The following is a 26739-nucleotide window of genomic DNA, read 5'->3' as shown; positions in this document are numbered from 1 at the left end:
CACTAGAGTAACAATAACTATCTTTATAACTCTATATCTTCCTCAAACCCCTTACTCTTTACCTAATTACAAAAGTATGCGATGAAAGGTACTTTCCTTGATGGATTTCCACAATTATTCAACACAATTATCCTTGTTTCCACAATAAATGGCTCGATCTTTTGAGTTTATTGTCCTAGAGTCCTAGACAATATTGTTTTACAAAAAAAGTAAAAAAATTATTCTCTTATTATCTTATATACTGGGAACTTGAGAAGTATGTAAGTTGGTAATCTTGAATAAATTACTTGAGACCGACAATCACAATCACAATCACGAATTAAAGCATACCTTATCCTAATTAGTTGAATGTCGTTAAAAAAATTAATACGAGTACTTGTAATATCCATGTTGTAACCGCCACGTAAAAGGGCAAACTCAATAGCATCAGCTTTTCTTTTGTGAAATCACCGTTAACCAAGCAAGGACGTGTTGGTTCATACACTTACGTGTCTCTTAGCTATAGCGCCAACACCATGCAATGTGGCATTGTCTTATTCTGCTGAATGTATAATTACACAAATCCAATCAAACTTCCTTCTTTACTACCTTTCCTTTTCATACCCTTATTAGTAAGGTCTTGGTCTTCTTTTGAAGTTGCTCGCTAAATTCTCCATTGTTTCCCAATTTGATTTGTATCTCTAAAACAAAAACTGCTAAAAAAAACACAATAATGGATCACCCTAGAGGTCATAATACCACCACTTACGAGTATGATGATGATCCTCATAGGCATGATCAAAATGTTGGCATTGAAATTGGTATGATTTACTTCTACATTTTTTTTTTTTTTTTTTTTTTTGCCGTATTTTGATTTTTACTTACCGTCTATATAGATTGTAATCAAGGATATGACATGATTTTAAGAAATACTTGTATATCTATCTTATTGTGTGTTTCGGTTGAAAACAATGGGACCTTGCCGAAGGTCCGCTGAAGTGGAGAAGACTGGATTCGGTCCAAGTTGTGTTGGGCCGAAGGTTTCCTGCACAGTGAACACACGTAAACTAGTCTCGGGGGTGTTTCCGAGGAAGGCCCCTCCGATGCTAAAGTCAGTACAATGTGTAAAAGGAAGACACTATGCAAGAGAGTTTGTAGCTTGAGGCTTTTGTGGAATATTCCTGAATGCAAGAATGAGCATATGAAATGGAATATCAATGTATATGTGATGTCCCCTTGAATGTGTTAATATGATGGCTTTTATACCTTGTCATACTTGGAGAGGTTGGGCTTTAGCCCAATTGGCTTACTTTGTGGGCTGACTTTTGACTTTTGAGCAATTGGAGAGTTGAACCTTGACCTTGGGCTTTTAATTGGATCATTTAGTGCTCCGGCCCAATTTTGACTAAATTGGACCCAAACAACTTGCCCCCCAGACCCGATTTGGAAGAATGACGGGTCGGGTTTGATTTAACTCAGAAAAGGAGGGAAGTAAATGATTTAATTGATCCAAAAATTTGAATTTAAACCGTAATTAATGAGATAACAACGGTTAATGATTTGCGGAAGTTGGACGGATAATGGGCAGTTTAATCACAAGACATGTGTTTAATGGTTACTTAGTGGGTACTTAAGAGAAATTAAAGCACAGACTCTTCGTATCCCGTACCTGGAGATATAAACAGAGGCGCGTCATTCTCCTCACTTATTCACCAACACGAACCCAGAATTCTTCGAGAGAGAAACCAAGAACCCGCATCAAAACTTCGCAAATTCCCCGAGCATTGAGCTTAGAAACTGAGACTTGCCACTACGAACTCGTAAATCGGCAACTTTCGCTTCAGATTAAGGTAAATTCCTTTGATTTCAGTTTATTTTTCTTCGAATTCGAACTCCTTCCCCTTTTCTTTCGACTTTTCTCTTCGAAATAATCCATGGCAAGAGGAGTTAGAGGTAGAGCCCGTGCTCCAAGAAGAGCAAGGCTGATTCCCGATCCTAGGAACAGGATTGGGACCTGGAATGGTCAAAGGCCGGAGTCTGACCCTGCTGAAGGGATTAGGGCGAATCCCCTTTCCTCGGCTCCTCCTCAAAGAACGGATGAGCCGAGTGCTTCTGGACGGGATGATGAAATTCCCGCTGTCCTTTGGGATATCCTCCCTGGGTTTTCAGAGTGGGAGAATGCCGAAGTCGCTTCGGCCATGATAAAGAACCGCCCCTACTCATGGTGGGTAGAGAACGCCGATCAATATCGATTTGCCGAGCAGATTGAGTTGCACTACGGCATTTTTGAAGCTGATGGATATTGGTGCCGAATGCCCTCAGCATCCGATAGAATCCATCGTCCACCCCCGGGGTATGTGGGGGTGTACACGAGACAGCTTCAGTATGGGCTGAGGTTCCCTTTGGACGTTTTCGTCCGAGACTTGCTGATCCATTACAACATTTCCCTATGTCAGCTAACCCCCACCAGCATCCGAAGGGTGATGACATACTTATGGGTCTGCAAGTTCTTCAAATACGTGCCGAACCTGCACTGCTTCAGAAAGCTCCATCGGCTAGTGCCAAATATTCAGAGTGGGCACGGAAGCCATGGTTCTGGGTGGTATCGGATTGAGTCCCGGCCCCAATACTTGACCATGTGGCCAAATGACTCTTCAGACAAGGACTGGAGAGGTCAATGGATTTGGGTTAGGGCACCCACAGATCCGGGCCACCCTTGCGTCTTCAGCGCTCCCCGGTACTTAGCTGAGCCTGATCCCGAAATGGGAAGTCTAGGTCCCCCCGCAGATAACGGGGCGGATCCGAACCTGGATCAGCAACATATCTTCGGCAAGCTGCCGAACCCGGGGGGGAGTGGTCGAATGCAGCATATCCCGGAGACTTGGCTCCCCGATACGCATTACGTTTTCCAAGAGAATATGCTAGCAGCTGTTGGCCTCAGCCGAAAGTTTAAGGATGGTAAGCTTCTTCGGCTGGGGCCGAGGCTTTTAACTACCTCTTTTTCTTCTCTCGCTTTGCTTTTTTATGCTGTGCCAACATATCTGAGCTAAACTTTTTCCCTTTCCTTTTTTCAGAGCGGGACGAGACCAACGTTGGTATTAACTACGCTCGTCTTGGTGTTAACCGAGAGCGAGTTGTAACTGAACGGGCCCCGTCTATCACTGAGCCGAGGCATAGGGAAGTTCATCTGGATTCTTCCCACTTCCAAATTGAGGCTGTTGCTCTGTATCAGAGGCAGAAGCCTTGGTGGAAGAAGAGAGACCCTTGGTTTCAGCTGCTGAACGAAGAAGCTGAAGCTGCCCGCACAGCCGAAGAGGTTGCACGGGTACTTGAGGCTTGCGAAGGAGGAGAGGGGTCCTCCAGAGCTGCTGAAGCCGAAGCTGCAGCTAGAGCAGCTGAAGAAGACGAGGCTTTGCTGAAAACCTCGGTGAGCTTTCAGAAAACTTTTCTTTTCTTTTTTTTTTTTTTTTTTTACTCACACTCTTCTTCCCCCCTGTCTGTTACAGTCTGAAGAGAGTAACAGACACAGAGAAGGCAAAGCTCCTGTTCGTCCCGAAGATCAAATACAAGAGTCTTCAGACTCAGATATGGACGAGCAGCCCCTTCTGAAAAGGCGCTGAAGGATGGCCATCATCGGCCCTCATGACTTTCAGCAGAGGCCGATGACCATCGGCGTCGCAATAAGGGAACCTGAGGAAGGCAATGGATCGCCGAGGGTTCCCCAGCCAACACCCCAATCTCCTCAAAAGACCCCTCCGCCACCTCCTGAGATGGAGGTGGATCAGAGAACTCCCGAACCTAAGGGAGGGGTCCAAGAAGAAATCAAGAAGAGTGCTGCTGAGCACGAAAATAAAGATGCCGTGATGTCCAGTGCTGAGGGCTTCACGGCAGATATCGCAAGAGAGGTTGAGGCTTTCGTCCTCACCCCTGAAGAAGAGGAGGTCATAGTAATTGACTCCTCTGAGAAGGACGATGCTGAGGTAACCAAAGCTAATCAAGCTCCATCGTCGTCCTTCCCTTCTTTCCAGACTCTGCATTCTGGAGAAATGGGTTTCTCGGCCCCCGAATTCCAATCCCAGATCACATCTGGGACCTCATATGGGGTCAAAACCGAGAAGGAGCTGCAGCCTACTTCGGCAATTTTGCTGGCATGTCCGAAGTAGACAGGGCAAGGATCTGGTCGCTGAAGGCCACTGCTGGGATGGGCGAATCCAGCAGATCAGTTCCTGACCCAGCCAGGTCTAACCAACTGCTGATGATGCAGGTAATTTTCCTTCATTTCCTCCGAAATTCAGCTCTTCATATATATATATTTTTTTTTTTATTTATTATATATATATATTTTTTTTTGTCTTCCTGTTTTCAGTTCGTGCACAATCAGACTCTCACTGTAGAGCTGATTGATACCCTACAAGATAGGGTAGACGCTGCTGTGCACGAAAAGAAGGTGGCTGAAGAGGAAGTTAAGCTTGCTAAGCTGAAGCAAGCAGCAGCTGAAGAGAAGCAGCAGGAGGTTGAGGAGTACGGTAAAAAAGCTGCCGAAGCCCTGAAAACCTTCTGCGATGCTATGGAGAAGGAGGTTTTTCCCCCACTGATGGAAGGGGAAAAATTCCTCCAGGAGCATATGGGAGTGGACGTCTCCAAATTCAAGGCTGCTATTGAGAGCCGAATTCAAGAAGGAACTGCTGCACAAGCTGAAGTGCAGCAGCGTCTAGAGGCTCTTGAAACCAGCCGAATGGCTGCTGAAGAGTTGCTCCTGGCCAAAGACGTCCAACTCTCAGAGGCTGCTGCTGCTGCTGAAGCCCAAAGAGCTAAATTTCAAGAGGCTGAGGATCAACTGCTGATCCAGAAAGTTGAAGTGGCCCAGGCTCAGACAAAGGCTTTCCAAATTCAGCAAGAGCTGAATGAGCTGAAGGGTTCCTCCTCCAAAGTCGCTGATGAGCTGAAGAAATCCAAGGAAGACTTGGAGGAGACCCAGAAGAAGCTGGCTGATGCTGAGGCTTTACTCAAAGTCCGTGTTTACACCCAAGAGGAATATGAGATGGGTTTCAGAAACGGATTCCGAGTATGCCGAAGAGTCTGCCTTCATGCTGAGCCGAAACTGGACTGGTCTAAATGTGCTGAGTGGGTTCAGAATCCCGAAGACCCTCACATGAAGTATGCAACTCCAGCTGAAGCTGAAATTCTTAAGGCTGAGGAAGCCGAAGAGGAAGCTGAAAGACTGGAGTTGGAAGCTGAGCAGAGGGAAAGGGAGGCTCGGCAAAGTGCAAAGCCCGCTTCTTCTGCTGCTGGGGCTGAGGCCACCATGGGGCTCAACGCTGATCAGTTTGATCCTCCGGCTGAAGCATAGGAACTCGGGCAGTCGTCTTCAGAATCTTGCGGTTCATCATGCGCTTAACTTTAGACTTGCCGCTTTCTGAGTTTTTTGCCTTGTTTTTTGCTTCAGCTTGCCTTGTCGTACAGCAGTTTTATTATTTTTTTTTGCTTATGTACGTATTTCGGCAGCTGTTATTTTCCGCTTGTGGGCGGCTGCCGATACTGAATTATTGAACTTGTAGCTCAATTTTTGAGAAATATTAATCTAATGCTCTTTTCTTCAGTTGCTTTATTTTTGAATGCTTTACTGTTTCTTTTCTTCAACTCTGCCGAACATAGTTGCACTGAGTGCTTCTTGCCCCCACAGAAATTGAAGTATGACTTCAGTTAAATAAGCAATTTCTGAACTTCTTCAAAATGGGTATCCGAAACACAGGGCCAACTGGAGGCAATGCTTCTGGGATACAAGTCTTACTGAAGATTGACTGTCTGAAAGCTGGATATCCGAAACACAGGGCCAACTGAAGGCAATGCTTGGGACATTAGCTTTCTGGGACTAACCTCTTTAGAACAAGTCTTACTGAAGTTTGACTTCAGCTGAAACACCACCGTTCTTAAAGAAGACGCGTATCCGAAACACAGGGCCAACTTAAGGCAATGTTTCGGATAATGGCTCTCTGGGATACAAGGCTCAGTTAAGGCAATACCCCAGAATTGTCCATGCTCATGTCTTTGGAGAACAGGTCTTACTGATGTTTGATTTCAGCTGAAAGACCAGTGTTCTTTAAAAAGACTGAGTTTTATAAGCCATCTGAAACCCAGTTACCCGAAGGCGAAGGTTTCAGACGAGGCTGATTTAAAAAGGCTGTTATCCTTGATTTTCTGTCTATCTTTGAAAAATGGATACCCGAAACACAGGGCCAACTTAAGGCAATGTTTCGGATAATGGCTCTCTGGGATACAAGGCTCAGTTAAGGCAATATCCCAGAATTGTCCATGGACTCATGTCTTTGGAGAACAGGTCTTACTGATTTTTGATTTCAGCTGAAAGACCAGTGTTCTTTAAAAAGACTGAGTTTTGTAAGCCATCTGAAACCCAGTTACCCGAAGGCGAAGGTTTCAGACGAGGCTGATTTAAAAATTTTCAACTGTTGCTGTTATCCTTGATTTTCTGTCTATCTTTGAAAAATGGATACCCGAAACACAGGGCCAACTTAAGGCAATGTTTCGGATAATGGCTCTCTGGGATACAAGGCTCAGTTAAGGCAATATCCCAGAATTGTCCATGGACTCATGTCTTTGGAGAACAAGTCTTACTGAAGTTTGACTTCAGCTGAAAGACCGGTGTTCTTTAAAAAGACAGGTTTTGTCAGCAATCTGAAACCCAGTTACCCGAAGGCGAAGGCTTCAGACGAGGCTGAATAAAAAACCCTTAAAGAGTAGATAGAACAAAGAAAATTTTGAAAGGATAAAAAGTTGTAAATATTTATATAAATGGCGGCTCCAAGGCCTTTCATTAGTTCAAAATGTACTTACAAAGATTGTTCTGCCCCGAAGGGTTTACACATGGTATCTTTTCAGTACATCAGCGTTCCAGTGATTTTTCAACTCAGTTCCATCCAACTGCCGAAGTCGGTATGTCCCTGGCTGAAGCTCATCATATATTTCGTAAGGTCCCTCCCATGTAGCTGAGAGCTTCCCATGGATTCGGCCTTTCTGAACTGCAGCAGCATTCCGAAGGACAAGATCTCCAATTTTGAGAGGCCTTGCATGGACCCTTCGGTTATGGGAGATGAGGTCTGAACTTATCCCGGGCATATCAGCTGCCGAGAAAGCAAACACATCTCTGTTATCCCGCAGGAGCTGAATAAGTTCACAACGGGTGTTAGGATCAAGGTCCATCCCGATTGTTACACATTTCTCAGCATCTCCTTCGGCCAACTCAACTGTTTCAGTCTGTTGGTCCATGTCCATTGCCGATGGACTGGACTCTTCAGAATCTGGTCTGCTGCCAATGTCAGCAGGTGTCCCAGTCTTTATGTTCTTCGGCTGGCTCTCTGAGTCTTTCGGCTCAGCTGAAGAGTCAACCTTTTCCCTTTCGGGACCTTTTTCTCTGGGCACGGATCCTTGGGCCGAAGCACTTAGGCCTTTCGGCTTTTTTGTGCTTGGCTCTCTTTCTTTTTCCTCCTCATCCCTGTCGTCATCTGGGCGACTACTGGATGGCTTGAGGTAGTTGCACCTTCGGGCGTCCTTTTGGTTGCCCTGTATCCTTTCGGGGAAGCCGGCGTCTGAGACGTAAATCATCAGCTGATGATAAGTTGAGACGACCCCTTGGATCTCGTGAATTATGGGTCTCCCCAAAATCACGTTGTACACTGAAGGAGCGTCGATGACCAAAAACTCAATCATGACGTTCCGGGCTGCCTCATCGCAACCGATGGTGACAGGAAGCGTCACCTTCCCATCTGGATAAGTTGAAGCCCCATTGAACCCGGATACCGGATAGGGTACCGGCGTAAGGTGCTTGGGCTTCAGCTTAATTTGGTTGTAGGCCTTTCGGAACAGAATGTTTGCTCCGCTGCCACCGTCAACAAGGACCTTACTGACGTCGTGGTTGGCCACCGTGGCGATGATCACCAACGGATCCTCGTGAGGGAACGTAATCCCCCGGCAGTCGGCGGCTGTGAACGTCATGTTCGGCACCGGCGACTGGGGAGATTGAATGTCAGCGTTGTTCACCTGGTGAGTCAAAGCTCTAAGGTGACGCTTGTGCTCCCTCCGAGAGTATATTCCTCCCGAGATAACATTGATCGGAGGGAATTTCCCCTCCTGTTTTTTACTGTTTTTCCGGGGGAAATCAAGGTCCTGCCGAGAGTCCTTTGCTAACCTCTCGGATTCTTTTTTCTCGCGGTGATCCGCGATGTATTTTTTCAAGTATCCCTTCCGGACCATGTCCTCTATCTGGTCCTTCAGCTGGATACACTCCTCAGTGTTGTGGCCCGAAGACTCGTGGAACTCACACCACTGATTTTTATTTTTTCGCTGATACCACTCTGGGAGTGGTCTCGGCTTTCGGTAACTCTGCTCCTCCTTCGTCACACTGTAAATTTTGGCGCGTGGAAGAGAGAGCGGAGTGTAGGACTCATATCTGCCTGTGTATGAGGCAAACCTGTCCTTCTTTGGGTCGCTGGCCGGAGATGGCTCCGGAGCCTTTGATTTTCCCTTTGCCTTATGGCCTTGGCCTTCAGACAAAGGTATTTGCCTCTGTTTCCCTCCCCCGGATTGAGGTTGGGTTTTTGCTTTATTCCATTCTTCGGCTCGGATGAACTTATCCGAAGCACTAAGAACTTCCTCCAAGGTCTGAGGGGTATGCATGACCATGAAGTCTAGGAATTTTCCTGGCTGAAGGCCATTCTGCATTGCAAAAACAGCTAGCCCCTGGTCCAGCTGAGAGACGCTTGATGACTCGTTACTGAAACGGGTCAGGTAGTCTCGGAGGCTTTCGGTTTCCCCCTGTTGCAGACCCATGAGCTCTGCGGTAGTCTTCTCTCGGCGGTTTGCCGTGGAAAACTTGCTCCTGAACTTGGAGGACAGATCATCCCAACCTGTTATGGAGCCTTGCCTTACTCCCTTGGAGATCCACGCTTGCGCGACCCCCTTGAGAGTGGTTGGGAAATATTTGCACCAAGTCGCCTCGGATCTGGGGCAAAGATGCATATGAGTCTCATACGAGGCCACGTGGTCCTTCGGATCCGTGGTCCCGTCATATGTGATATGCGACGGTATTTTAACCGTGGGTACGCGCTCTTCCAGTATCCATTGCTCGAATGGTGAACTAGCGGGAAGCATAATGGCCTTGCCCTTGTTCCTGGCCGAAGGGACCGCGCTCCGCCCTCTTAGAGAGGTAGGAGTGGTTTTCGTCCCTGGCTGGGAAGTCTGGGCCTCGGCTGCAGGGAACGAGAGGCGACTACGCACGCTCGGTTCCTGGCCGCCGAGTCGGTCAAGGACGCTTCTGCGAGCAGTCTCGGGTTCCCGGCGAGTAGATTTTGGCCGAGAAGCTGAGCTGCTGCTCTTATGCGCTGCTGGTCTTGAGGATGAGGATCCTTTAAATAATTGAGAGTTCTTTTTCCTCTGTTTTTCATTTTTCCAAGAATCCTCCTCCCACTCTTCCAGCTCCCGGAAGGAAGGAAGCTTCCCACCGTCATGGTCTAACTTCCTCCGCTGATGCCGGGTATGCGGAGGAGTTTGATCACGAGGCGGTGGCATATTCTGTGCCCTCATTGCCTCCATGAGTACTGCCAGCGCTCTTGCCACCTCTTCCGAACTGGGCCCCGTCAAAGGGGTCCCCGGCCGAGTGTGGTAATGAGGCCGTGCAGCCGATGGTTGGCTTTGGGACACTGAATATGTCCTATGATCAGACTGACCCCTGCTAGACCGAGAGTGGTCCGGCCTATATTGAGAGTCATGCATTATAGGAGATAGGGAATCCTCCTTGTGTGATCCTCCCCCCGAGCCGGCACCCTTGGGAGAGTTCCGGTCCGGCGAGGGCGATGGTGTAGGGGTTTTAGGCTTTTCGCCCGCTCCTTGACGGAGGCTTTTGCTCTTGCGGTTCTTAGCCATGGCTGCTAAGATAATTGCAAGATGATCTTGGTTAGGAATTTGGCTTAAAGATTTTTGAAAGTCTTCCCCACAGACGGCGCCAAATTGTTTCGGTTGAAAACAATGGGACCTTGCCGAAGGTCCGCTGAAGTGGAGAAGACTGGATTCGGTCCAAGTTGTGTTGGGCCGAAGGTTTCCTGCACAGTGAACACACGTAAACTAGCCTCGGGGGTGTTTCCGAGGAAGGCCCCTCCGATGCTAAAGTCAGTACAATGTGTAAAAGGAAGACACTATGCAAGAGAGTTTGTAGCTTGAGGCTTTTGTGGAATATTCCTGAATGCAAGAATGAGCATATGAAATGGAATATCAATGTATATGTGATGTCCCCTTGAATGTGTTAATATGATGGCTTTTATACCTTGTCATACTTGGAGAGGTTGGGCTTTAGCCCAATTGGCTTACTTTGTGGGCTGACTTTTGACTTTTGAGCAATTGGAGAGTTGAACCTTGACCTTGGGCTTTTAATTGGATCATTTAGTGCTCCGGCCCAATTTTGACTAAATTGGACCCAAACATTGTGTATGACTTTTATCTTCTACTCATATACTTATTTTAACTTACCATGATTTAATTTAAGAACTATTACGCAACCAAACAACTATATTGTAGGTACAACGTAAAGTATGAGAATTAATCCGGGGTAGAAAGAATTATGTTTTCTGTATATTATATTGCTGGTAATGTATGTATAGATGGGATAATTCTAACTATTATAGTATTATCTGTTTGATTAGCATATCATATGGTTTTAGTATTCGCGCTCTGATCATGGAGTGATGGATGTATATGTAGGTCATAATGAAGAGCATCACGGTGAAAAGAAATCGGTGTTGAAGAAAGTAAAGGCGAAGGCGAAGAAGATTAAGGATTCCATTAAAGAGCACGTTGGACATGGTCATGATCATGATCATGACGAGAATGACGACGAGGATGATGAGATGGATATGGACCCTGAAATCCACGGCACTCACAGTATGTCATTTTTTCCCTGTTTCTTATTTAGCCCTCATGCATAATACATTTATTATACAACCGCACTTTAAATATTGCACCATTTCTAAATAGATTATGTACTTTCTCCAACCTATTAAGATTGTCCTATTCTACTCGATCCTAGTGGGTCGAAGGGAGTATATATGGACATGTGTTTTTTATATTAGTGATATTACGAGTATTTGTTGTCGTGTTTTATATGAAAGTAGAAGTATTAGTAAAGAGGGGAAAATATTTTATTTATGGGTTTGTTTTAGTTTGGGCTGTCTTCCTATTTCCCCTACATTTACTTGGCCCAATATCTAAGAGGTCTTCTCTATTTTTTAAACCTCCCTGTTAACTCCCAAATAAAATTATGAACCCAAAAATGTATGTTACCCCTGTAAAATCTAGTTGTGTTTTAGAAACAGAAGTATACATATTTTGTTTTTCTTTTTGGATTTGGAAAATTGAAAGGGAATTTATCTCATGATCAACTGATCACCAATATAAAATCTATGATTCAGTGGAAAGCTAGGGACTTGCTAATTAGAGAGTATAATGTTTTTAGAAACCTGTAATTGGGGGGATATACTGAAAATACTAGAATGAAAAATGTAGCAAGAAAAAAACATTTCTTGTAAATTTGATTTATACAATTCACCCTAATGCATAATCTTGCAGCTGCTCAACACCTCATGCCAGGGCAAGAGGGAACTGCAAGGCGTCATACGCATACACGCGAACCACAATTCGGAACTGCAGGTGAAGGTGCTAGGAGTAAACAAAGTTCTTATCACACATTTGATCCTACTACTGCAAGACATACTCCTGGACAGGAAGACAACTTGGGTTGGTCGAAGACAGAAGCTGGAAAGTTGAACGAGTACGATGAGCATGAGCAACCTTATGCACCAAAGAACACCCCTGTTGGTACGCTTTTAGGTGGTGGTCATAGTACTGGAGATTTGGATATGGGGAAGAAGGGACCTCCTGTAAAGCTTGGAACCGTTGTTGGGGGATCAACAGGCGTTGAGGAAGATCCTCAGTTTTCGAAAGATGTAGAGGAAGATCATCATCCGGCTACTTATCAGGTCAGAGTCATTGACCCAACAGGCACTGGTAAGTTTGTATTGCAAGTTGTATGTATGTTTATAAGCTCATACAGTGTATTATTCTGAATTCTTAGTGTATTTAATGTATGGATACTCTGTAATAGGTGTGGATACTTGACACTTTGTTTTGGACTGTAAAACGGATTTTTTTGTTTTTTTGTTTTATAGAATAGACGAGCCTGACACTTAGACATATGTCGAGTAGTGGAGTCTTAATTTGTTTGTTAGTGTTTAAGCAAAGGCCTTCTATCCTTGTGCTTTTGTGTATAAATTTTTGTTGGGGTTAAATTGCCTATGTGTAAGGAACAGAAAACATGACATACTTTATCATCTTTGTGTTCCTCCGCCTTAACTTATTTCATGAGCCAATTGTAAAGATGAGCGAACATAGATTTGATCAAAACTTTCTGAATAATACACAATAAAATTGTCACACATAACTTGCACGGCTTATTTGAAGGTATAGTCTTATTTGCCAATTGGTATCCTGAGAAAGACTTTGTGCCCCGAAAATTATTAACCTTGCTTTGGTGCTTAAATGTTATGTTGTTAAAATTTGAAAAATTCTCTGCATGTTGTTCTGATAAGTGATTACTATGATAGGAAATGATTCCAAGGCTGGTCAGGGCTTCATGTCAGGGCCACATAGAACTGAAAGAGGGGAGATGATTCAATCCCCGAAAAGCAAGTTTCAAGGCGACTTTCAGTCATTTGATCCCTCTACTACAAGATATGTTCCAGGGCAAGACGAGACTTTGGATTGGTCTAGAACTGATACCGGAAGGCAACATAGGTCGGAGGAACTAACCAATGCATCAACGAATACAGCGATTGCAGCTCAGGCAGGCAAGATTCTTTTTTGACCTTTTTCTCTTTTGCACAGAAAATCGAGATGGAATCTAACATGTTAGCCTCTAGCTAGTTTTGAGACTTGGATTCTTAAATTGTTTAACCCATTGTTATAATTACAGGACATGATTCTGCAACTGCTCATAGCTTCATGCCTGGGCTGCATAGAAGTGAAGCGGATGAAAGAACTGAAAGGGAGAGGGCTGTCCACTCCCCGAGAAGAAAGTTTCAAGGCGACTTTCAGACATTTGACCCCTCTACTACAAGTTATATTCCAGGACAAGAGGAGACCTTGGGTTGGTCTAGAACTGATACTGGAAGGCCACATAGGCCAGAGGAACCGTCCCATGCATCAAAGAATATACCGATTGCAGGTAGAATCTTGTTTGCCTAATTTTCCCAGAAATTACTGATATGGAGTCCAACATGGCAACATGTTAATAGATATCATATTATCATGAATTCATGATAAAACTGAATTATCTTTGTGCCTATTGATAAGTGATATATGCAAAACGTTTTAACTATTGATTTGTTCTTATAAAAAATAGGATATGATTCTACAGCTGCTCAGAGCTTCATGCCAGGGCAACATAGAAGTAATTTGGGTGAAAGAACTGAAAGGGAGGGGGTTCCTCATTCCCCGAAAAGCAAATATCTAGACGATTTTCATACATTCGATCCCTCTACTACAAGTCATGTTTCAGGACAAGAGGAGACCTTGGGTTGGTCTAGAACTGATACAGGAAGGCTAAATGGGTCAGAAGAACAGTCTAATGCGTCGAAGAATTCACCAATTGCAGCTCATTCAAGTAGAATTCTTGTTTGCCTGCCTTTTTTTTTTTTTTTTTTTGGTACAAAAAAAATTGAGATGGAATCTAACATGTAAACTGTTATTTTTCTTCTACTGTAAGTTAAAATAGTCAACCTATTGTTTAATCAATGATTAATTTTATAATTGATAGGATATGATTCCACAGATACTCACATGCCTCAGAGCTTCATGCCAGGGCAACATAGAAGTATACTGGGAGAAAGAACTGCAATGGAAGGAGCGCTTGATGACCCTGAAGACAAGCTTCAAGGTGATCATGTGACCTTTGTTCACACTACTACAAGTTATGTCCCAGGGCAAGAGGAGACCTTGGATTGGTTTAGGCCTGATACCGGAAGGCTAAATGAGTCGGAGGAATTGTCAAATGCATCGAAGAGTACACCAGTTGCAGCTCACTCAGGTAGAAATCTTGTTTGCCTAAACTCTATATATTTTTATAGTATTTTGCAAAATGATACCATTATAAAACTAAGATACTCGAAGAATGTAACATGTGAATTACTATTTTGAGGACCCTTCAGGTTAATAATGGTTAAGCCACTAGCTAGCATTAGAACTTACTGCGCTTTTGTGAAATTGTTCAGCCATAGCTTTATTCTTATTATTGATAGGATATGATCCTACAGCCGCTCAAATCTTCATGCCAGGTAATCAAAGAAGAAGTAAATTGGGTGAAGGCACTGCAATGGAAGGGGTGACTGATGCCCCGGGAAGCAAGTTGCAAGGCGATTGTCAGACCTTTGTTCCTAATACTACAAATTATGTTCCAGGTCAAGAAGAGACATTGGATTGGTCTAGAACTGATACCGGAAGGCCAAATAGGTTAGAAGAACTGTTCAATGCATCGAAGAATACACCCATTTCAGCTCATACAGTTAGAAATCATCGGATGGGTGCTGATGAAGAGAGAGGCACGGGGAAATTTGGTGGCCTCCTTGAGAATTCAGGAGAATTGTTGGATAAGGATCCTAATACTCCTAGAGGTCCAGGGGAAAGACGTTATGCTGGAAATTATGAGACTAAAGTTGGAGATCCAACAGGCATGGGTATGATTTAATTTCACTTGTTTTGGCTAAAAAGATGGCACTACAATATGGAACTCTTTTTATCTTGTTTAATTTTTTGTTTTAAACTATCTCTTATTAATTATTAACAAATTCAATAGTGGTATTTAGAAGAGCTGATAAATGAAGGCTACTACGACATGAGCATGTTTTGCTGATATGCTTCTACTCTCTTTAGGTGGTGAAGAAGTAGGTGTTAGTCCAATCCTGCATCAGTTGGATAAGATGAATATTCATGATGAACCACACCAAAATTCAAGACTTGGTGATGCTCAACTGAACAGAACAAAACATAGTCCACGAGACGAGAATGTCTTCACTGGAAGCCATGATCAGTTTTTTCCGGAGCCAGTCAGTTCTGAGGAGAGCATATTTCTTCAAGATACTGGTCCAGAAAGTGGGAGAACACATGAAATGTCAGAGCAGAAACAAGAAAGTTACACCGAAAAAATATCATCTACAGCTGCAATGGTGGCTGATAAAGCAAAGCAAGCCACTAGTTCTGTTACATCAAAGCTAGGGTATGGTGATAGTTCTGATCAACATTCAGCTGATGCATCTTCAGGAATGCATGAAAAATCGTCGGAGCCAGTGGGTTTTGGGGAAAAAATATCGAATGTTACAGCTGCTATCACCGATAAGGCTGTACAAGCTAAGAATGCTGTAGCTACTACGCTAGGCTATGGTGGGAATCAAGAAGAGCAGCCTCATGTGAATGAAGGAGAATCCAGAGTGGGGGCACCTGTGTATGGTAATGTAGCAACGGTGGCCTTGAAGATGCAAGATTCAGGCCGTGATGTTCATTCCCCTAGTACGACTGGGCCTAGTACTGAAATGGATAAGGGGGTGTCCATGAAGGAGTATTTGGCCGAGAAACTGAAGCCTGGGGAAGAAGACAAGGCATTATCCGATGTTATAACTGAGGCATTTCCCTTGCACAAGCGTAAGGAGGATGTAAGCAGAGTTGGGGAGGAAGGGAAAGGAGATAAAGTGACAGTTATAGGGCGAGTAACGGAGTCAGAAGAGGTGGCACGACAGTTTGGTAGAAGTGAGGAGACAAATTATGATAATGCTGGTACAGGTATGGCTAGTGCTGGGAAGGGTGTATTCGACAGGCTCAGAGATGCTGCTACTTTCTGGTATCAGAAAGGTACTGAGGTTCCATCACAGGATGATATGGTAGAAGGTAAGAACTCATTTATAGCATATACTTGGTATTTGGTTTGAAACAAGGAATTGTATGTGGAAGCGAAGTAGCTCGAATAATGTTAACTTTCGCTGTGTTTTCTTGTGACAGGTAATGAAGGATCTCCTGTAATTTCTAGCATGGAAAGTGAGCAGAAAAGAGAGCAGAAAAGACAAGGGGGATCAGGGCTTCAGTAATAATATAATGTGCTTAGATATGCTTGCTTCTGGGATATTGTGTTTGTAATCCTCTTTACACAATAGTTTGCTTTAGGTGTTGGGATAATGGTACTCTACTAGACATGTACTTGAATTAGCAACTGCTGTAAATAAGGAACTGGACATTTTCCAGAGTTTGTGAATGTTATAAATCTTATAGTCATGTTGGTTATATACAGGCTTGTCGAACCTCTTCCTACATGTGTATGTATAGTCTAAATTGTGCTTCTAATCTGTATATGCTGCAGGAGTTGAACAATCTATAAGATGGAACAGGTAATTGCTTCCAATATTACCAACTAAATATTATTTGGTCATTGACTAGAGCAAGCAAGATCATAATCAAAACAAAATCAGATTAATTAGTAAACAAACCTTGAGTGGTATCTCTATGAAAACCCCCGCAAGCCACCGAACCTGAGCTCAACATCATAAAAGCTAAAGATTCATCATCATCTAATATTATTGTAAATTGGACGTACATAAAAGTTTTAATAGTGAAATATACTACTTGATATTTGATAATGTTGGTTTCTATCAAGGGTTGATAGTAGCATAACTACTTCCTTATGTTTACATGTGAAATCTGTAACTTTTGTATAAGCTAGACTATTTTTGTAAGTAAAAGTTTTCAAATTATTTTCATTATAATCATATTCTAGTACCATTTTTGTAATCATAGTAACCTAATTGCACAACCAACTGATCAACATAAATTGGCAAATTTAATGAAGATTAAAAAATTTAAAAGTGTTTTCATGGAGTAATATTCTTCCTTCACAACCCTAAATCACAATTCAGTATAGGAGATGGATCATTACCTAATAACTTATTAACACATGCTAACGGCTACCAACTAATGGCTAACTGCCCGGACTCAGGTAGTTTCATCTTATACCAAGCATTATTAATTTATTTTATCTAATTGGTGTTATTAGACCTTATTGGAATTTATCAACCCTTATCTTATACTACGTATGAAATATTATTAGCTAGTCTATGCATTATTTCGTATCATCTAAACTTAGCCCATATATTATTAGGAGTACTTTGCATCTAAACTTTTGTGATCTAAAATACCCGTAAATGAAAATAAGGTAAACAAAACGGCGATCTGCTAGCCATTTTGCGTTGGTTTCCTTAAGAGAAAAAACTTACAGAGGAGGACGTTGTAAAAAAAGAAAAAAGAGGTGGATAGTGGAGACCTCCACATTGGGGCTGTGCCGCCACTCGGGAACCAGCATCTTCACTACACTGCATCTTCATCTTTTGTTTTCTCCCATTTTTGTGATTTCCTTAACTGCTACTGCGATTTCCTGTTCTTCCGATAATCAATCATCCAACCAAGTAAGCTTTCTCTGCTTCTTTCTCTCTCTCTATCCCTTTTGAAAGCGCTACAAAACCCTTTTCATCTTCTATATTGTTCGTATCTTAAACCCTAAACCCTCTTCGTTATGATTGGTGCTTGAAAGCTTCTAATTTTAGTTTGATTTGATAAGAATATTGGTATATTTTTATCTTGATTTTTGAAGATGGTTTTACATTTATGAATTGGGGTTCTTAATTTTAATGGGAACACTGCAATTGGTGATATACTTACTTGAATGTTCGAATCTGTTTCTGGGTTTCTCGAATTCGTTAGGTTTTGCGAGTTTATTGAGATAATGGGATCTGCCCATTTGTTGAATCTTGTTGATTATGAACTCTGTTGCTCAATTTGGTCGAAGGGTTTTACATCCCGGCCCATTTTTACGTTCTGTATCGCGGGTATTTTGTAATTGTAGTTTAGATTGTGGTGAGGATGATGCTAGCAAAGAGTTTAGCCCTATTGAAAAATTGATTAGGGAATTTGGGAAAAGTTTGGATTTTGATCCGGGTTTAGTAGATAGAGCAAGTGAAGAGGATGATGACGATATCCAATTTCAGGGTAACTGTAATCTCAAGCAGAAGTTCTTTGAGACTACGTGGAGAGATGCAGATAGGATGTTTGATGTACTAAGGCAAGATGGTCCGGGTTTTAATGTGAAACCGGCGTTGCTTGAATTGGATATAAGGATTTCAGGCCTGCTTGTTAGAGAAGTCCTCTTGAAGATTTTGAAGATTGTAAACCATGAAAATAGGACTTTGTGTGCCAAATTGGCTTACAAGTTTTTTGTATGGTCTAGTGAGCAGGAATACTATAGGCATCCACTGAATGCATACCATCTGCTTATGAAAATTTTTGCTGCTGCTGAGGAGTTTAAAGCAATGTGGCGGTTAGTTGATGAAATGACTGAGAAGGGTTACCCGGTTACTGCAAGAACATTTAATATTTTGATTGGTAGTTGTCGTGAATTAGGATTGCGAAGAACAATCGTTGAAAGATTCATTAGGTCAAAGACATTCAACTACCGCCCATTCAAGGATTCCTACAATGCAATTTTGGTCTGCCTTTTTAAAATAAACCAGCACAGGTTAATTGATTGGGTTTATCAACAAATGGTGGCTGATAATCATTTACCTGACATCCTAACGTATAACATACTCATCTGTGCACATTATAGGCTGGGAAAGATGGATAATGTCCATCGGTTGCTGGATGAAATGGGTAGGAATGGACTATCTCCAGATTGCCATACTTTTAACATTCTTCTTCATGTTCTTGGAAAAGGGGATAAGCCATATGCTGCGCTTAATCTTTTGAATCATATGAGGGAAGTTGGAATAAATCCATCCTCTCTCCACTACACTTCCTTGATGGATGGTTTGAGCCGGGCAGGAAATATGGATGCTTGCAAGTACTTCTTTGATGAAATGAGCAAGAATGGGTTCAACCCTGATGTTGTCAGTTACACTGTTTTGATCAGTGGATATATAGCAGCAGTAGAGCTAGAGAAGGCCCAGCAGTTGTTCAGTGATATGATTGCAGATGGAAAGCTGCCAAATGTATTTACATACAACTCCATGATTCGGGGACTTTGTATGGCTGGGAAATTTGAGGATGCATGCTCTATGCTTAAGGAAATGGAACAGAGAAATTGCAGCCCAAATTTTCTCGTGTACAATACCTTAATTAGTAACTTGCGAAGCAATGGGAAACTTTCTGAAGCACATGAAATAGTGAAAGATATGATCGAGAAAGGACAATATGTTCATCGCATCTCAAGATATAAGAGATATAGGAGATACTGAATTACAGGATTTTGGCATTGTAACTTTATTCCAGAAAGTTCATTGATTGTTTACACACCACAGCTTGTAGCTGCTGCTTGTATTGGATGTTACGGTATGCTAAATTCTTTCATTACCACATTTTGCGCCTTATTAATTTATATGCTTATGCCTTTTGTCCAAATTTCATCATGCCTTTCACCACATTTGATGTCATCTTTGTCGGATGGTCATCACCATTTTGATAAAGCAATTACTTTCATCACCACATTTTGCCTTGTTAATTTATATGCTTATGCCTTTTGTCCAAGTTTCATCATGCCTTTCACCACATTCGATGTCATCTTTGTCGGGTGAATATCACCATTTTGATAAAGCAATTACTTCCACGTGGAAAATAATATCTTTCCAATGGCTTTTAAGTTGTTTCCTTTCAGAATTTGGTGATTGTTGTTCAGTTTTGTGCCTTTCTATGTTATTTATGTATGCTCTTTTCCTCATTTTTTGCTGACGATGTTGACATCTAAGGTGTGTATGCTTTAAGGTTTTTGACAAATATGTATGCTGTTCAAAAATTAGAGCCTACTTATCTTCTAGTTGAGAAGATCATCTTAAGCAATATTAGGTCTCTCTCACTTGATTTTGCTGCTATTCCGAAGATGTTTTTACTTCCATCATGGCCACAACTCTTCTGGGATCTCGAGTATTTTGTTAATCACATTCACCTGCCTAGGATGAGTTTATGAGAACATCTGCTAGTGTGGTTTGGTATAGTGCCCAACCTTTCTTTTCTCAATTAGAGCTAGTCTCTCTAGCTTGTAGCTTTGCCTGGAAATTAAAATTATCCTTTATATTCTGAAAAGTCATTTCTGTCTCTGCTTCTTCCTCTAATTCATGCCAGTTGCTATTATCTGTAAAGATAGAATTGAGGTAAGGAGACTAGATCTTGTAACCTCTATTTGTTGAATTATCATTGCCATGCTAGTGAAATTGCAATTTCTATAGAGGAAATTCTTTTGCGGGCAAGGAAAACATGTATTATCACCTAGTGGATCTGCCTATAATATATCTTCCCTCACCCTATGAGGTAGGAGTTGCAGTTTCCCTCTTCCTCGATTTTGATATCATCAGAGTTAGAAAATGGACTCACAAGGATGAATATGTGGAGTATGAAGAGTGCCTCCCAGTGTTTCAGTGTAATTATTACAAGTATTTATTGCGAAATTGCACTGTCATGTTGTTCACTAAGATTAAACCTTATGGTTAGTACTTCTGTTTCATATAAAATTGGCAACACTACCCCTTTCTGTGGTCAAAACTTGTTATAAATGTCAGATAGTGTAAACATGTATGTTAACACTTAACAGGACGTGACATGGTGACAGGTTCTCAAATCTCAAACAGTTGATTTTTAGTGGCTTCATGGATAATTTGATGTGTTCATGCACTTTCACTCTGTTTGAAAGTAACGCCAATTTGAATTAAGTTCATGATTTGTCTTATGTATTATGAAGTACTTACTACTTTATACTTATGTAATACTGTCTCTTGCTGCCAACATGCCAAGTTCTGGTGCGTGTCTTTTGTGCTATTAAACTTTTTCTGATTGTTTCTTACTTTGTTCCCCCTGAAGAACAGCTAGAGCACATAAATGCTTCTTGTTCTTGAGTCTTATGATAATTGATCATGAAGGTACAAGATCTTAGAAGCTAGACGCCCAGTTATTCGGCATATAGATTCATTATGCAATAACCATTAGACTGTTAAAGAAATTATCTCCTTTTTAGATATCATTCATAATTTTCATTTGGAAGATTCGATGAAGTGCGTTATTACACATGCATGTTCCACTGTATCTATTGGTTTATGCACTAGTTTCCCCAAGCTCCCCTGTCTGGTATTCTCTGTTAGGAGAATGTATTATGATTTATGACTGTAGTATTGAACTTGCCATTCTGCATGATTGGTCTTGTATATAGTTGCGAAGCATGTATCTAACTGTTTTGCAGCTCTCCATTTAAATCTTACCTCTATTGGAGTGCTGCAAAGTCTGTATTGCAATGTCCTACATCATCACATTTGTGGGCGCAATCCCTAAAAAGAAGAGATGCTTGTTTGGTATGCTTTTACAACTCAATCGATTGCTAACATTTAAAAATTCTTGGTATATGTATTCAATATAAATTTCAAATGTGCTGTCCAAGTTTCGTTGTTGTCAATAAACATGAGCATCAAACAACATTAACCATATTCACCTTAACCTACACTCCCACCCCCACCCCCACCTAGATTAAAAAATGAAACCATAATTAGAGGTGCCCGGAAATGTTAAATGCTTGACGGTTTCAGGATTTTGACATGTATCTAGCAAGATTTAGAGATGAAGATAAGCAACGCTAAACCAGTTTATGCTTTAAATTGCAGGTTTGGTTTTCAGCCACTGGAAGATCCCTATTCCATAGTCCTGACTCCTGAGTTATTTGATTATAGAGTTTCAGAATTAAAGTTTTGTGCATCAGTGAAAAAATATCTCTGTTTTTCCCATAGCCAACACTGTAGAAATCTTGATAGCTAAGAATGATGAAGCGATTGAACTTCGAGAACCTCCATGTTTTGATTTTCCCTACTCGTCATAATATTTTTGGGCATTCCCTGTAGATTGACTGCACCATCTTGCTGAGATGGTTTCTTTATTGTGATGGAGGACTTGTAAAGTCGTAAACCATAGTACACATGGAGATTGGCAAAAGGTTGTACGTATAGAAAGATAATTAGGGAACTTCTGGTCTAACAGATTCCTTCTTGAGCCACTCCGTCGATAGTATTTTTGGCAACCTTGAAGAATTGATCTTCCCTCTGTTGCCAAAAACAAAAGCCATAATTTGATTCCAGCCTTCCAGGTCAAAACTTGTTAGCTTCTACAATTGAAGTTTACAATAATGTACTACATTTTGATTAACAATACAAATAATGCTTTGATAGATTTGTCCAACTAACGCTTCCATAGTCTCCGTATATGTTTTACATGTTGACAATGATCAGAAATACTCTGTAATCGTCAATCTTAGTAGTGTTCGACTAAAAAGTTCAAATGTGGCTTATTATTTTGGTCCCAATGAAAATGATTTCTCCAAAGGATGGCTTGCCAATTAATATTTTAGATATCAATATGTTGAATTTAGCATCACCTAAAATGGAAAGGCAGCCTTTCTAAGCTATCTACGTCGTATATGAAAGTCGTGAGTGGTAGGCGCTCTTGCTAACTTCTGAGTAGTATTGGTAGGTGATTTAGCTAGCTTCGTGTGAACTGGTAACTTAATAGGGAGTTCAAAATTGTAGAGTTTATAGTTTATGCAGTACATATATTAGATTTTTCTTCCTTTTGGCCGACTTGCTTGATTATATAGACATATAGAATATACAGTATATATCATGGAATTAAGATGCCAGAATGAAGTTCGTCAAATGCAGGGGACAAAACTTAAGGACAATTGGACAATGGTCGCCTAGTCGGCTAACTAACTAATTTATTGCCATTTAATACATTACAGAGTATGAATTAGTATTTTAATCAAAAAGTTTAAAGTTTAAATTTAATAGTCGCCGAATCAAAGTTAGATTTAAATATTGAAAAAATCAAAATTGCAAATTGAAATTATGATGAATCTAATAGATCACACGTAAAGGTAGATATATAATTATAATGAGTCAATGAAAATAAATCATTAATTCCAAAATATTTCAATGCTTGGAGAATAATCTGAATGCCTTATAAAATGATGAGGGGAATATAATGACATCAGATAGCCATTAATCATATATGTGAAGCATGAATTAGGCAAAGTTGATCTTATTATAAAATTAATGTGATGACAAAATGAAGTCATTATCGAACAATCTTGTTCATGATGATACAATACGTGATTGAGTCATAACATATCTCCACTGTAGAATATCATTTTCATGCTGTGAATGTATTTTGTGCCTTAATTATATTTGGAACCGTTCGGATTTTGTTGTTTTTAGTTGCTAAATTTGTCCACACTCTGTCCACTTATAGTGGATTAGTGGACGTTTCTATGGATGAAAAATGACCCTTCTAAAACTAATTTTGCGTGAAACCTAAGAATCCCACTATTCTTTTTTCAATGGCATGGCTATTGACATATGTCAATGGTCACTATTGGGGTGTCATGACTAAAAACAAAGTTTCATATAATTAACATAAGATTGCATAAATAGTTAAATACTCCGTACAATCTATCTTAATCTCTTCTTGATAAACTTTAAACTTTAAGAGGATTTGATCATGATAAAAAAAGTTCGAGCTTCATCTTGTATGGAATTGAACCTAAATAATGTGCAACTAATATATGAGTAAAAACTTGCAAATACATATGATTCATGAAATTTGCTTAATCATGGTATAAAAAGAGAGAACACATTACACACAATCCTTGCTAATTGATCTTATCCCAATTGAGAACAAACTATATTTACAAAGTATAGTTACACCATGTAGATATTTATATCTAATCAATCTCCAATTTCATAGTGGAGTCTTTGCATCATATATTCACCATCCAAGAAAATACAAAAGCATATGCCAATATTTGCAAAAGTTAGATTAAAATTATGATTTTTCCATAACTTGTTTTTTTCATAAAAAAGTTTCAATAGTCTATCACCTACCAAAAATAAACACTAATATTAACCAGCAGAAATGACTATATATAAATAAACAACTCTGTATATGATGAATTATGAATATTTAGTATGTATTTTAATAATTTGGAGTAAATAATAAAATTAGGAAAATGAGAATTATTTTTTCTCCTCTTTTTTTTCTTCCTTCTTCTCTTCTTTCTTCTCCTCTTTTTTCTCTTCTATTTTCTCTTCTTTCTTCTCTTCTTTGGCTGGACCAACTGAAATCAAATCAACTTTTCCAACTTTCTTCAATTTCTTCACAACTGCTACTGCATCCATTAGCCCAATCACTGTCAATTTCTGCTCTTTAAGATCTGCTGCTATTGAATCCACCCCTGTTCATCAAATGTCAACACTATAATTATAATTACCCTGTTCGGTTCAGAATTAATTGTCACGTTGACAGTATAATTTAAACTAGTAAAGCGACAACAAATAAGAAAATGATATAAAGGTATGAAATTATGTACCAAAGATATCAGCAGCAGCTTCAATTGCTTTTTGCTTTGTTTTCTCATCAGTCATGGTTAGCACCTTTAACACAACTTTCTGCCCATGAAAAATTAACCAAAAATCATATAAATTCAGTCAAAAAAAGAAGAAAAAGAATGAATTTTTATGGTATAAAACAATTTGGATAGAAGAGAAGAGGAGAGAGAAATTTACCTGTGCCATTTTGAAAAAAGGAGAAGTTGAAGAAACTTTCACCTTGAAAAAAATGTTGAAAAAGAAAGAGAAAGAAGATGAAGAGAGTTGAATTTAAGAGTTGAGCATTTAAACTAAGTAACTAACGAAACAACAACAAAAATAAAGTGGGGAAACGAGAGGTTGGCGTGTGTGTAGGGTCTCTTTGCTGATGTTACGTGCACTCGCTGTGCTCCACTTTGTAACTCTAATATGGTTAATCGTAGGCTCGTACCAATCAGGCAATCAGTAATCACATACACTCTACTATAGTCTATACACTACTACTCTACGAGTATTCCACTATTGCGTACATGTACTCCCTCATATCGTAAGAATAGAATAATAATGTAAGTCATAGTGTTGAATAGATGAAAAGTTATATGAAAAAGAAAATTAAAATATGACAAATGAATCAATGTTTTAAAATTATACTCGTACCAAAATATAAACAATGTAAGTGTAATCATAATTTAGAAACAAAAATATATACTCCCTCCGTTTTTAAATAATTGCTCCACTTTTTATTTCCAGCCGTTTTTAAATACTTGCTACATTTCCTTATTTAAAAAGCTTTTACAATATTTGATTCATTTATCTCAACTAGTAGACCCAACATAAATCATATTTTATTACTCCGTGATTTCATATTCTCTCTCCTCTAATTCTCTCAACTATTTTTTCTTTTTACAATTTTTATTCTTCCACCAACCCCACTATTTTCATATTTTATTACTTTCTCCAATTTCTCCAAAAACTCGGCGCATAAAAAAATAGAGCAAGCATTTAAAAATAAAGGGAGTAATTAAAAAAAAAATACTCAAAAAGATATGATACGGAATACTTATCAAAAATACAAAAAAAAATGTGAATAAAGAAAAAACTCACGCATGTTTGGAAAATATAGAAAACAACAAAATAACTCAAGTACGCAAAAAATTAATTGAAGGTAACAAAATCTTGAGGTACATTGTACTTCCTTCATTCTTTTTTTTCTTGACCCGCTTTGAGTTTTACATTATTCACCATTTTTTTTTTTATCGTCATTTGTGAATAATATATAAGGAAAAACATATTTACGTAGGATCTTTTTGAATTCGTCTCGATAAATACTATTATAATGTATAACTTTTATAATTTTTACTTATGAAGAATTAACGTTATTGATCGTTAAAGTTTTACATTGACAAACGTAATAAAATAAACAGGTCAAGTAAAAAAATTAAAGGAAGTAGTTATTAAAGTGTGAGAGAAGAGTCCAAATATGCAAGTGTACAAATTAAACAGACAAATGGAATCACCCTACCATTTAAAAATTGAAAATGTGTAATAGTATTGTATTTGTAGGGTATTCTCAAAAAAAATTGTACTTTTGTAACAAATTCCCCGATTTCACAGCAATTCCACATTTAGCTTAATTAGGTGTTGCTTTGTCCAAATGAAGACGCTCAGTAGTTTCTTATGCTATCTACTTATCTTTAAGAAAAGAAGTTTGGTCATTGTTACTCTAGATTATGAACTTTGAATTTTTACAGAAATTTTTTCCATCCACTTGCTTAAATTATTAGGTGAATTACTTTTCAAACATCAATAATATCTCAAATGTTATCTAGTTATTCAATTAGTTAGATTAGATGATGAGTTTAGAAAAAGCAAGTTAAGAGTTGATAAAGGTTAGCCAAAGTTCATTTTTACAATAAAGTAAGTTCTTATAATGTTTAATGGGTTTAAATAAGATGAGATAAGTTACAATATAATAGGTTAAAATCGAGAAAGAAATAATTGTAGAATAACCATAAATTAGAGTTTTTTTTCACATTAAATATTCTCCATTAATTACCGATCCACCTTTAAAAAGAGATTCACTCGTGGAAGGAGATAAGAGAAATCCCTCAAATGATTCTCATGAGGTTTGATCCCTACATCGATATAAGGTAGGGAGCGATGTCACTATTTCACCACCTTCCTAATAAATTTTCAATATACTTTGATTAATTTAGGCATA

At 39.9% G+C, this 26739-nt stretch overlaps 3 protein-coding genes across 8 annotated transcripts; 2 read left to right on the top strand and 1 right to left on the bottom strand.

Moving 5' to 3' along the window:
* The first annotated feature begins 571 nt into the window (after positions 1–571).
* LOC110697064 (low-temperature-induced 65 kDa protein-like) lies at positions 572–16367 on the top strand. 5 transcript variants are annotated; one of them, XM_021874402.1, is made up of 10 exons: positions 572–800; positions 10747–10926; positions 11611–12048; positions 12645–12887; positions 13013–13264; positions 13442–13702; positions 13856–14125; positions 14337–14771; positions 14968–15975; positions 16087–16367. In XM_021874402.1, the coding sequence occupies exons 1-10, from the start codon at positions 713–715 to the stop codon at positions 16170–16172; spliced, it is 3261 nt and encodes a 1086-aa protein (XP_021730094.1). In that variant the 5' UTR covers positions 572–712; the 3' UTR covers positions 16173–16367. The 5 variants fall into 5 exon arrangements, with proteins under 5 accessions (XP_021730094.1, XP_021730095.1, XP_021730098.1 ...); XM_021874403.1 differs by having other exon boundaries at positions 13871–14125; positions 16087–16218; XM_021874406.1 differs by having other exon boundaries at positions 14496–14771; positions 16087–16218.
* A 905-nt stretch (positions 16368–17272) lies between these two features.
* Positions 17273–22335, top strand: LOC110697063 (pentatricopeptide repeat-containing protein At1g55630-like). 2 transcript variants are annotated; one of them, XM_021874400.1, is made up of 2 exons: positions 17273–19458; positions 21768–22335. In XM_021874400.1, exon 1 carries the CDS (start codon positions 17892–17894, stop codon positions 19362–19364), a length of 1473 nt encoding a protein of 490 aa, XP_021730092.1. In that variant the 5' UTR covers positions 17273–17891; the 3' UTR covers positions 19365–19458; positions 21768–22335. The 2 variants fall into 2 exon arrangements, with proteins under 2 accessions (XP_021730092.1, XP_021730091.1); XM_021874399.1 differs by having other exon boundaries at positions 17273–21461.
* A 1479-nt stretch (positions 22336–23814) lies between these two features.
* Positions 23815–24859, bottom strand: LOC110697062 (heavy metal-associated isoprenylated plant protein 39-like). Its single transcript, XM_021874398.1, has 3 exons — positions 24717–24859; positions 24521–24599; positions 23815–24385 (listed from the first exon to the last, which is right to left on the bottom strand). Exons 1-3 carry the CDS (start codon positions 24723–24725, stop codon positions 24168–24170), a joined length of 306 nt encoding a protein of 101 aa, XP_021730090.1. The 5' UTR covers positions 24726–24859; the 3' UTR covers positions 23815–24167.
* Between the last annotated feature and the right edge of the window lie 1880 nt (positions 24860–26739).

This window comes from Chenopodium quinoa, unplaced genomic scaffold (assembly GCF_001683475.1).
Source record: "Chenopodium quinoa cultivar QQ74 unplaced genomic scaffold, ASM168347v1, whole genome shotgun sequence".
Taxonomy (NCBI): domain Eukaryota; kingdom Viridiplantae; phylum Streptophyta; class Magnoliopsida; order Caryophyllales; family Amaranthaceae; genus Chenopodium; species Chenopodium quinoa.
Note: the sequence above shows the minus strand (reverse complement) of the source record. Positions and strands in the feature narration are given on the sequence as shown.